The sequence below is a fragment of the Ambystoma mexicanum genome, chromosome 9, assembly GCF_040938575.1.
Source record: "Ambystoma mexicanum isolate Mex_15411 chromosome 9, UKY_AmexF1_1, whole genome shotgun sequence".
In the NCBI taxonomy this organism is placed as follows: Eukaryota; Metazoa; Chordata; class Amphibia; order Caudata; family Ambystomatidae; genus Ambystoma; species Ambystoma mexicanum.
Window position 1 is genome coordinate 1226507501 of NC_090931.1, and position 12679 is coordinate 1226520179.

Sequence of the window (12679 nt, forward strand, 5' to 3'; positions counted from 1 at the left end):
CCAGGACCGGCAGAGGGTCCTCCAGTAGCCGACATGCCGGCGCCAGAAGTTCCGGAGGAGGCGTCGCCACGGTACCCGAGCAGGGTAGGGCGGAGACCACCTCAGAGGTTCAGGGACTTCATCATGGACCCGGCTCCCTAGCAGAGACGGCTAAGACATATCCTGTTCATGATGACAAGCAAGTTTTTGTGTTAATGTTGCGTTCATGTTGAACTGTTCTGTTTCTGGGGGAAAAGGAGGAGTGTTGTGTACTACGTACACGTAGTGCGCATGCGCGAGGCTCTAGGGGCTCGCGCATGCGCGGTTAACAAATAAAGGCGGTGCCCGGCAGTTGCAGCCGGAGACCGGAGCCATCGCACGTCTCCGGCGTGCGTTCTTGGTGTGCATGTGTGTACGAGTGCACGCGTGGGTTGCCTGACTTGCGGATCGCCGCGAGTATCTAAAAGTGCCCATCAACGGTGCTAACATTCGGAAGAGAGTTGTATGGGTTGCTGTAGACTAGAGCAATGCCAAATGAGCGGAACGTGTGGCAGCTGCGTGCTGAGAACTGAAGGTTTAGGCTAAGAATTGTTTACATGCAAATGACGGGCCCCAGATTCGCAATCCTGTCAGCCAAAAAAGCGAGGCCTGGCCGACATGGGTTCAGCTGGACGCCATTCTTTTGATTCGCAGCCCCTGGACATAATGCCATCATTGGGAGGGGTCAATAGATATGCTTGACTAGGTCTCTGCCTTTAAACCTTTTCAGGGCGGGATTGCTACGCAACGAAAAAGGGTGGTTTAAATGGGTAGGAGTGGGGGGGGGTACTAGCAGGTTCTGAAATTCGTAACATGAGAGGGTGCCCCGCTGGCACTGTGAAGCCGCAAAGGGGGCATGTCTTAATATGAACACCTCGAAGGTTCCTGCAGCGGGCTGAAAACAGGAGAATCGTTATTTTGGAAGAAAAAAAAACACGCAATCCAATATTATAAGAGATTACTTTTTTAAATGTAATATTTGTGAGCAGCAGCCAGTATATTTTTTTTTGGGAGGGGGGATGATCTGTTAAATACATTTGTGCGGCAGGCACAACAGCCAACTTAATCGGATAGCACATTCTGACCTGCCGGATACAAGTATCTCTCTAAAGCAGGCACTTTGACACCCAGAGCTAGCTTATAGGGTGCACCGATTTCCTTTAGTTTGGTTTAGACCCATTTTGATTTGCTTTCGTTGCCTCCGAAAGTGTGCATTGGATAACATTTGTTTTTCTCTAGCAAATTTGTAGATGAACTCCCGACTTTAAGCATTCTTGCAGCGGGTCGAACACATGATTAGGTCAGTAACGCCATTCTAATAATTGGGCAGGCCACAGCCATTTTAAAGGTTGTCGTGAGACTTCATATGACATGTTCGACATGGTGCAGGCGGCGACGAAACGTGCCATGATTAGTTCGGCATCCGGCCCCGAACCTCTTTCAACTTGCGTGAAGGACCCACGTGCGGTGGAAGGCAGGGCACCCAGAGGACAGGCCGCGGCGTATTGACTCCATTCTCCCCGCTGGAGCGCGTGCAGTACATCTGCCATTGAAGCTTTACAGACTAATACGCAAATGCAAAAAATAAGCTGCGTTTAATTCTTATATCATGAAGGTTCTCACACAGATGTCTGTTCAGCTGGTTAAAAAAAAAATGCATTCTCCAAGGACAGCCGAAGAGCATTCTGTGCAATCCCCTCCCTTTCACAGTCCTTGGCAAAATACATATTAATGCGCCATATTGGGCATGCCACCATCCTTCAGCAAATCTATGCAGCAAAAAAGGCATGACTCACGCAGGTGCTCGAGGCTTCCTACGGGCAACGCGTGGTTCAAACGGATAAAAGAAGAAATAGCAGAACGACACACAAGGAAGTACTTGCTGTTTTTAAGTCCCTGTCAGATAAGAATCGAGGGAAAGGGCATAGCAGTGTTCACACAAAAACACCCATCTCAACAGGATTGCAGAACAAGTACTTACATATAATTACAGGGTTCAACTGCATGGCAAGGGCTAACTGGAGTTATGCAGCGTTCCACTAGTGTCTCACCACACAATGCCACGTGCTCTCAATATTTGGAAGATGCCGCCAAAGCCGGAAAAACAAGGTGCCAAGCCACAAAAATGATTACCAGTCGTTTATTTTGGAGAAAAGAAAAAGAAGAAAAAAAAAAAAAATCACCCATAAAACAAAATCATCGATACGAGATTAAAATGTACAAAAAATAGTTACCAGATCAATAATGACAATTAAAAGGAGAGAGAGCAATTTCGAATGTTTACAGCTCCTGTGAGATAAGTTAATAAGGTTCAACCCATTCAAGGGGAATCATCTTCGGTTTTAAGGTTCCCCTCTCCTCTGGTGGTTTAATCCTAGTATCTTTTCACTTAAGTGGTTCACTTGGCTTCTCTTCCTATTCATAGAATTCTCTCTGATACTCTCTATTCTTTACTTCTTGATTTATGGGGTGCTTTCCCCTCTTTCCAGGGTATTTGTGCCCCGGTGGTAGAGGTCTCACTTTCAGTTTTTTTGGGATTCTCTTTCTCACATTAACACAGTTCCACTTTATCAACTTTAAATTCAACGTCTCAATCTTACTGGAACGAGTTTCTTCTGCTTTATAAAGATTCCCGGATGGCCTAAAGGTTCTCCCGTTCAGCCCCACTTCCAGCCCCCGCCCCCGTTACCTTTGAATCTGCAGGTGAACATTACTGTGTCTTATACTGTTTGGGCTCTTTGTTTGCTCTGCTTCTCCATCTTTTCAACTCCGCCAGAATCCCGCTCTCAGTCCTCATTCTTCCCGGGACCATTTATGCCTGCGGGTAAGCATATGTCTCGCTGTTTCCTCAGCATTGCTGTTTCAGTGTCGTTGGAAGGATGCTCTCCCCACCACGAAACAGGCAAGGTCATGCCACCACCGGGATTTGGATTTCCGTCTTCTCACTGCGTGTAAACCCTGGGCCTCCAGCATTTTCATGTTCAGGCCACTTATTAAAGTCACAGGCTCCTTGGTTCCGCCTCTCACAAGTGCTATGCCATCAGGGGGCTTCTCCTGCTTATGTTCTCTCTCGCTCTCTGGACATCGCATCTCCTCGATGTGTGTTCAGTATGCAGTTTACTCCTCAGTTACATGGCGGTCTCTCCTTAAAGAAACGGATACTATTTCTTGTTCACAAACGTATACTTGAGTTTCGTCTTCTGCCAAGTCCCTGGCTTCTATAGGGTACTTCATATCTGATAGACCCTTATATGCCACTATGGGAAATCAGGGAGTTCCTCACAGGAACAGGAGTCTGTCCCAGTGAGGTTTCCACTTGCTCAGACTCTAGGGTGGGTCTTAAGCAGGCTCACCTCTCTTGCCTCAAAGGGGGTAGCTCTCCCCTGGGGAGAAGGGGCAAATTGCCTCGATTCATTAAATAACCTCTAATTTAATGTCTAAAAACACCAATATTTCTACAGAGTAAACCTCTGTACAAATAACACTTATTTTTGGATTATAAGCAGTCTAATTTCATCCTCTTAATATTATAGCAACAATAGTATTTTACTTCAACACAGGTATCGGGGTTAAATCTATTGTGCTTCTTTTTGTTTTTCTGTTCATTAATGTAATCCTTCAATGTGCATTTAGGCCATGTAGAATATCTTATAAATACGTTGATTCTTTCACGGTTCTCAGGAGATCAAATAATTAACATCAATGGATTTCATTACCTTCCTTTAACAAGTTGTACATAACAAATATCCTGGCCCCAGGTGAACTTAATATCGGCTAACTGATCTTTTACACATCTGTAATCGGACCTTCATTTCACATACATTTGTCTCTTTATTCCTTATGTAAACTTGGTGTGCATCATCATGCCTCTTTGGAAACGACTTCACAAAAAAAAATATTACTCTTAGGTAACTTGAACACAATCTGTGGCTTGTTAAGTGTGTAAAGTGCCCCTCTCCAAAACCCCCCTCTGCGCTCCACAAGTGAAGCTTTATCATTGATTGAATTGTAACAGTCCACATACATGAAAGCAGGGCTCATGTGCAGTGTCAAAAGCAGAACACAACTAAGACATACAGAAGCTATACTGGAACCATTCTTCGGAAAGACGGCCTACGCTCGCTGCCGCTCCTCTAGAGTCACTATATTAGATCCAATTTGTGACTTGATTTAGTGAAACACTGTTAGCAGCATAACACACACACACACACACGAGCAAACCTTTGAGAGATGCTCTTAATGCATGCCGATTGATTTAAAATGTCTTTTGGAGAAAAAGACATCCATGATGAGACATACATTTCACCAGGCCGATCAGGATTGCTCATTTCCTGCTTGCTGCAACACTGTGCACTTCAGTCTCCTGTATCTGTCCCAGTGTGGCCAATACCATTACCAGAAAGCTTCTTACCGATTCTCAATCATCCATGTTCCCTCCACCTAAGGGTGGTAGAGGTATCAAGCCGTAACGGCTAACGTGGCTATGCAGACCAGCAATCAAAATTCAGAAGATCTCAATCACACCCCATCTGCAGACATCCCAATGCAGTGGGCTACTGGTGTCCATGTAAAACGGTAATGGTCAAGGAACACCTCTGCCAACAGCAATAAATTGGGCTCAATTGGAGCTATGTTCCATTGCTAACTATTCCCCATTGAAAACCTTGAGCCAGCAATTGCGGCAAACAGAATTGCCTCCCACTGAATACGCAGCCTTTTCACCAGCGCCAGCCACCCCAATGCAAGTCCTCAACCCTCCAGCACCCAATACCAATTAATCACAAGAGGTAAGGACAAGGTCTGGCATGACTTTCATTGGCCCAGTCTGACTTGTAGCTATTGCGGCAGAGATGGGGGAAGGAAAGCAGGGGCTCCCTTGGCAGGTCCCACTTGCCTCCTTGGAGCATGTCCACAATGTGTTCCCTTTCAGTCTGGATGTCTAGTCGCCAAGACATACGTTGAAGGACAGACAGAGGGATCGGGGGGAATAGCGTTAAAGTGTAGGTGGGAGAAGAAGGGAGCGATGAGGTGCATCAAGTCTACCGATTCCTGCATCATGTGACGCTGTGCTTTAAATGGGCCAGTCCTACCTGACCTTAATATCTGCACTTATCAAAGCCTGAAAGACAGTACCCATACTCATCTGTGTGGTGAGGTGAAAGTGAAAGCATTCCCTTAACTTTCTCACAATGAAAGACTAGGCTCCTACAGCCTTTCCTCTGGAAAAGCGTGCCCTCTCCATCCTCCTCTCTACCCGACCCGCGGTGCCCATAATGTCTCCTTCAGGGCCCACCCTGCAGAATAAAGAAGATACAGACATGCAGCTCCAGAGCAGCCAGCACACTAGGCGTGGAACACCTTTTCGACAAGTGGTCTTTACCCCTCACCCATGGGGTCCCTTGAGAGTTTTCATATGAAGCAGAGATTGAATTGAAGTTCTGGGCAATTACTTATTGAATACATTTTTGTTACTAGCAGTGCCTTTTCTAATCTATAAATGGTGAAGTAATTGGATTTGTAATGGAGCGTTGCAGATTGAAAACCCCACACACAGCTCCATTTACCATCCAAATTCCTTATGTTTAGAACATTCTATTTTTCACAGTGCTTAAGGTTAATTTTAAACTATAAAGAGCACTATAATTATAAATGAATACAAAATAAAAATTAAACATTAAAAGCGAGCAATAATAAAACTCTTAGATACAGCTATGATGTCTGCCCGTTGGACATGCAAAAACAGAAAGTCTCATTTTATATGGATAGTCATTTTCTTAACACAACGCACAACAAATTGGAAGTTTGCAGGAAAGAATCCCAGATTCATTGCTTAACCAAAGTGTGTGACCATTAGTAAATAATTTAATCGCACTGTGCATTGCCTGCAAAAATATGGGGTTCACAAAGTCTGCCATCTTTTATAAATCACAATGCTGTGGTCAAAACAGGTCAAAATCAGTCTGATCAATGGGCATCAGAGATGGTTGCATTAGGCCGACAGAATCAAATTTAAAGTTCTTGACTTAACAAAAAAAACATATTGAAAATTTGGTTGGAATCACCGAGATTTTCAGCAGAGCGCTCCCAATGCGGCCTCAGGAAATAATACGCCTTTGCACAGAGAATTAAGAAAGGTGTGAGAACATGACTGAAGTGCAAGTGTAGGGAATGGGAAAAACAAAATGGACAAAAATCGAGAATGAGACAGCAAGAGCGTGACACACAACGATTGAGAAAATGGAGAACCGTTAAAATACAGTGGAGCACGCGGTGCGAGATTAAGTGAAATAGGTCGATGAGCCTCGGCCGGTACAGCAGCATGATGGTAAAGGACCTTTCCAGGTGAGCCCCAGCCTACTTAAAGCTTTGATTGTCGAGTACCTGCACTTTTTACCATTTGAAGCATTAGTGGGAAGCCAGAAAACAAAACTTTGACAATAGTATTGCCCCCAAAGATATCATTTTTTTCAGGATTCATTTTCACGTAATTGTCAGACGAGACACAAAAGGTTAATAAAAAGCAATTACCGACAGTCACCAGATAATGACAACAGAATCAGTCTGTACAGTTGAATACAACTCAAAAGTACAATTATTAGAAATGAGGTATAGTCAGCAGGCTTGAACACAAAATACCTTTGATCCAACACCTAAATTACTCTCAGGATAATTTTCCCACCAGCACATGCTTGCGCTGTTTTGTAGTCCACCGTGTGTTGTGGCAGAGTAGAATATGGAATGCGGACGAGGGAAGCCTCGAAAAGGGAAGGGAACGGGTGTGGGGAAGGGGAGGTCGGTTGTTAGTTAGAGAAGGAGAATAAATAAGTAAGGACGCATAACACTCGGTCTTGTAATTATTAATTAATAGTGTGCTGAGTAATTGTAATGGTGTCATTGACAACATAACTGGTGACGAGAACGGAGAGATACTTCACGCTACTGGCCAAAAAGAAATCAACAGTCTGAGGAGGAGGTAGTGATCAGGGATTGTGAAAACACAACAGCGAAAGGAGCTGCTGAAACGAGCCAACAGCTGAGAAGCTCGAGGAGGTTGGCACCCAGCTATGATGAAGTAGAGGTAACCCAAAGCCCCTGCAGACACCGTCAGGTGGGAGAGCAACAAAGACTGTAAGGAGCTCAGCGCAAGCCCACCTGTACAAGAAATCGCCTAAAAGGACGAAGGTTACATTACTGATAAACTCTCAAAGCATTGAATTATGCGATACTGCGCAAACAACTCTCAATCTGCATTATTTGAAAACAGTAAACAGCTAACACTGTTTACCGGCGCGCAAGGCATTGTTCAATCCCTACGAAACCGAAGTTCGGAAGCCAGCACTAAGACTAGTATGCAACGCTGTGCTTTAACTTAGAGGAAAGGACCCAAAGATGTAAAGAAACGTGGCAGCCATTTTGGTTTTGGGTCTCAGCTATTAAAGTCATGAATATCACTATGGCAGCACAATGCAAATAAAGCACGTCTGTTACTGTAACGCTAATGCTGGAAAACAGACGTTTTCAGCTACATTAATCTCGGCGCAGACTAAACCGAGTCTAGTCAGACAGTAAAAGACTGCACAAGCCCAGAATCTTATGACAACATCAACAGTGTCATGGCCACGCAGCGTAAATAAAGTAGTGTATTATAACGCTTGAAAAGTGGACAGTTCCGTTCAAATGTAACCCGGTGGAGACTACACAAAGTCAAATCAGACTGAAGGCTACACAAGCGCAAGAGCAGGTAAGCAATAAGGAAATAACACACACAGTTAAATAATTGCTGATAAAGGTGCACAAAGGCACATGTGCAATAAGAACCGCATACATTGGAAACATTAAAAACACAGTACAGAGTGATGAGCAAAACGAAGCTTGAAACCTAACGGCGTGCCCGGCTCTAAAACAGCATCCAAAGTCCATGGGACACAGGATGAGAGGAAGAGCCCTGGTAGAGGAGACCGCTGCACTGCAGCACTAAAGGGACCCGCTGCGCACCAGCTTTTTGCCAACACGAAGAGAGTGCGCAAAGGCAGGGGGAGAAGAAGAGAACGCGCACAGGCTACACGCCTCACGCCAAACACAGCAGACTAATGGAGGAGGCATTCACACATGCAACATGCGCACCATGCACAGCAGCATAATGCATGCTTACCAACAGGGATCAAAAGGTCAGCCATGACACAGAGGGGCAAATAGACAGTGGATGCTCACCGCAGACCCAAGAGACAGGAAGGCGACGGAAACAGAGGACTCAACGCAGGCAGAGAATAAATGTTCGGCAGAAGGGTGTAACCTGCAGAGTCCATTAAGGTCAGTGTGCCAGTAGGGCTCACATGAACAGTAAAAGTAAAGTGCACGGCAGAGAGTGACGTAAGCGAAACATGGCAGGAAGCAATGAGATTGGGGGCAAGGTCAACAGATGACAGAGAAGCAGAAACCTGAGTTGCATGTGAAGGAGGAGATCTTGACACAATGGAATGAGAACGTGAGAGCAGTCAAAAGAGATGGCCCGAGGAGGGGGCCAAGGAGGAATACTGCCCGAGGAGTGGGCCAAGGAGGAATACTGCCCGAGGAGGGGGCCAAGGAGGAATACTGCCCGAGGAGGGGGCCACACGAGAGATCACCCGAAGGAAAGGGCCAAAGAGGAATATGCCCATGGAAAGGGCTGGATGAGGTGCTAAACGTAAGAAGAGACAGACCAGGACTGCTGGAGGCAAGTGTAACCAAGGAAGAGGAGTGGCCTTGACATTGAAACCGCCCACCAAGTTTGAATGAAATCAGTCAGTGACAGAGAAAGAAAGATGTCAGCCTGTGCTTGAGTAGTGCAACATTTCTAAAGATCCCCGTTAGGCAGATGGTTTCAATTACAAATTGTTCACAAACCACTTGTGAATATACTGCAACCAGGGGGGAAATTAATCAAACTACAAGAGAACACTGTTGAAGTCTAATATATTCCTGGATGGAAGTGCAAGAAGGCGGTTTGCATGTTACGCCCATCTATGAAAGTGTCAGAAGAGACAGGCTTTCTCAGTGAACTGTAGCATTGCGACAGTATCGAAAACAGTATATGGCAACATCATTAGTGAAGGCTGCTGGATGTAGCAGGACAGAAGAAGTGGAGACAGTTTACAACTATTACTCGGCTGAATTAGAGGAAACTGTGACAGTCTTTGCACATGGTGTCATGAGGTACAGAGATGTCGAAAGAATAACAAAATCAAGCAGCAGAGAGCTGTATTTTACCACTCATTTTTCACTCAATGGCCAACAGGTTGGAAAGAACCAATTGCTTTATATATAAAGCAGAGCATACAACTTGCAGTTGCAGCAGGAATGTAAAGGTAGAGCTAAGCTCTGGAAGCAGAATTGGCACATGAAGCACGCCCAACTCAATTATGGATATTTCACCCTTTGAAATAATGAGAGGAAGGCAAATGAACAACAGGCTGCAACCTTCATGGTTGTCAGAGAATAGAGATAGACCTTATGAATACAAGACAGTCAGTACAAATTGAAGAAAAATACAGGGGGTGGGGGGGGTGACATGTGGAAGTCTGCAGTGGTGGCATGTGGAAGTCTGCAGTAGCACCCACAGTACAAGATGGATAGTGAGACGTGATAAAAGGGTATCTGAACAGCAAAGACAACATAACTCTGTCCAAATACAGTAAATCCAAGTGGGTAGAGATATAGAGACAGATTATAGAATAACTGAAGATGGGAAAACATAGAATGTAGAAAGAAGAGCAGAGGAACGGTGCGTCAAGAAAACCAGCATGACAGTCCACAGGTGGATTCAAGGCTGGTCGAACCAAGCATGGACTGCATGAGTGAGAAGGAAGAGCCGGCAAATGAAAGCAAGCAGACATCACCAGATAAATGAGTAGAACAGAGAAACACGGGACAAAACACAGGATGCAGAAAAGGAAAGAGTAACAGAGAAGAGACCCAAGTACACAGGAATGTGAAAGGAGGCCACAGAGGATTAGCCGCAAAGCACAGTCCCACGTCTTATCGAGCAGCTACAGGCTGTGATCTCACTGAATAGACGCATAGTGTGAACTTAAAATATAAGTAAGGCTGTTGTGGCCGAGTAGAATATGGAATGCGGACGAGTGAAGCCTCGAAAAGGGAATGGAACGGGTGTGGGGCAGGGGAGGTCTGCTGCCAGTTAAAGGCGGAGAATAAATAAGGACGCATGGCAGTATATGTTGTAATTATTAATTAGTAGTGTGCTGAGTAATCGTACTGGTGTCATTGGCACCATAACACCGTGGCATTAAACTCTTAAGGTATCGGTTCATAAGCAAATGGACAGGCTGATTTTGCAGACAGAAATCCTTAATGTGTTACAGCACCCCGTGTTATCGCGGACCCTTCAAGAGTCCAAACCCGCTGATAATTCGACACGTGCTAGCCCTCACTTTCCAGCAGGAAAATAAAAGGGGACTTTGGAATCGTCCTACAAATAAACAATATATTTGCTGCATTTGACAACATCCCCTTAAGTGCCAAGGGCGAGTGTGTTCGTCCTGGATTCCCATGTGAAATCACTGTGGGCAGAGAAACCGCTCCCACCGCAAGAGGCAACACACGGGTGCAAAAGAGAAGGCCTCGCCCTTTGCATGCAGGGTTTTCAAGGCCATTTTGTGTGCTATATTAAAGCACACACGACATTGCAGCATATTTTTGTCTCCCGGTATGCCGTTTTAGCAGATCAGCCCTGTGGTTTTAGTGAACCCATCTTTTTGGAAACAGAGCCTATCACTTTGCAAGCAGGATAAAAAAAAAAAAAAAAAAAAACTTTGGAAGCAACAATGAAGGGACTTTCGCATCATTTGTAGAATGATCATCTTCCACGAGGCACACGTTTTTTTTAAAAGACTTTCTATAGTAAATATGAAAACGCCTGATGCCAATTAACGCCATAATGAAATTCGAAAAATGGACCCCCTGTCTATCACGCTTAAGAGCCCTTTCTTGATATAATATTTGTGCTGTGCACGGAGGACCTACCATTTTAGGGGATGCACTCACTACAAGAAGTACAACAATATATTGGGCAATCGTAAATACCTGGGGTCTGGTAGACGTAAAGGGTTACCCATGATGCACACTTTTGTGTACTGTACTCAATGGTATAAGCAACTAAGCACGGATTTGGGGGTTTAATCTCCACTACACGAACAAAAGAAGTACAAAGACATTCACATACGTACCAGCAACATTAAGCTTCTCGACGGCACCGGGGCTAGGAACCGCAGTGGTCGAGCTGTTCGTGGAGTTTGCCATTGTTCCGTTGAACACAAGTATATCCACCTTGGATTCTAATTTGCCAATACGCTGCAAAATGTTGTCCAATAACACGGCAAGGGTTTTCTTCAGATCTAAGAAGCGAGAAAAAAATAGGGCTTTTAGGTATAAAGAAAAGGGACAGGCAATGGTATTGCGAGGTTGGCGTGAAAGTCACAAGAGCTTGCATGTTGTCCCTTATGCACATGTGCAAATATATGCATCCATCAGCTTCCATTTGCATCCGGCTCCCCACTTTTTCCTGGTGGGTGCTCCGTCAACAGCTCGACTGACACCCATAACCAAACAACCAAGATCAAACACTATGCAAATACACAGCCAAGTGCACATGTACATGTATATACACCAGGGGATGGGCAGTTGCCAGACTAACAGACCAATGTTTCCTGCAGCTGATATTTAGAAATATGCAGTATTTGTATCTGCTATACATATTCTTGGAACGTGTGGCATAAGTAGCACATGAAAGAGTGCCAGGTTATTATTCACCACGTCTACACATAAAAGATCCTCCCTGGTTATGTAGCTGCTCCCAAGTATACAGACATGTGATGCTTTAGCTTGTTCCAAGCGACATAAAAGTCAAAATTGGTTTGTGGCGGGATTTGTGGCAAAGCGTCGCTCCACATTGTTTCACCAATCTGCACCAAATTTTGCCTAGTTGCCCATTATGACCCTCCGGACATCACTGGCTGCATGACATTTGGACACCCCACCTCTTTCCCCGACCACAAGTCCAAATTTGTTTGTGGTTTAGTGGGTTGGCTAAGCGTTGTTCCTACTACAAATTCACACCGTTTGATCAATCTGCCCGAAAATTGTGCTTACATACCTGTTAGGACCCCTCTGGACATTACTGAGTACATGACTTTTGGATACCCCACCCCCTTCCAGAGATGTTGGCACAAGTCAAAATTTGTGTCTGGGTTTGTGGCGTGGCAAAGCGTTGTTCCTCATTCAATTCCACACTGTTTCACCAATCTGCACCACCATTTGTATAGTTACCTATTAGGACCCTCCAGACATTACTGGCTACATGACATGTGGACACCCCACCCTTTCCCTGGATTTCAGCACCTTCACACAGGAGACTGTTTCCTAATATCGGCAAAACATCAATGTAGTAGTACAAGGACCGGTCCCAACACAAGGAACAAAACTAGAGGTCCAGGCCCTAGGATGCACGGGTTTCTAAGATATTTGCACTGCAACCAACTTCACGTCAGGGTGAGATGAGCGGTGGAGAAAGAGCACAGAAGGTCCCAGTATGCAGCAGCACACAAACTCTCGCCTCCTACCACCGTCTGTTCTGGGGTATGTCAGCCAGCCACACGCACCCATTCTC

The 12679-nt window shown here is 45.1% G+C and overlaps 1 protein-coding gene across 4 annotated transcripts in view; it reads right to left on the reverse strand.

The window, feature by feature from the left end:
• MGAT5 (alpha-1,6-mannosylglycoprotein 6-beta-N-acetylglucosaminyltransferase) overlaps positions 1–12679 on the reverse strand; it is a 1044542-nt gene that overhangs the window by 766073 nt on the left and 265790 nt on the right. For all 4 annotated transcript variants that reach the window (XM_069616573.1, XM_069616570.1, XM_069616572.1 and 1 more), the window contains one exon: positions 11241–11408. In XM_069616573.1, coding sequence (XP_069472674.1) covers positions 11241–11408 — 168 coding nt within the window. The remainder of the gene's footprint in view (positions 1–11240; positions 11409–12679) is intronic.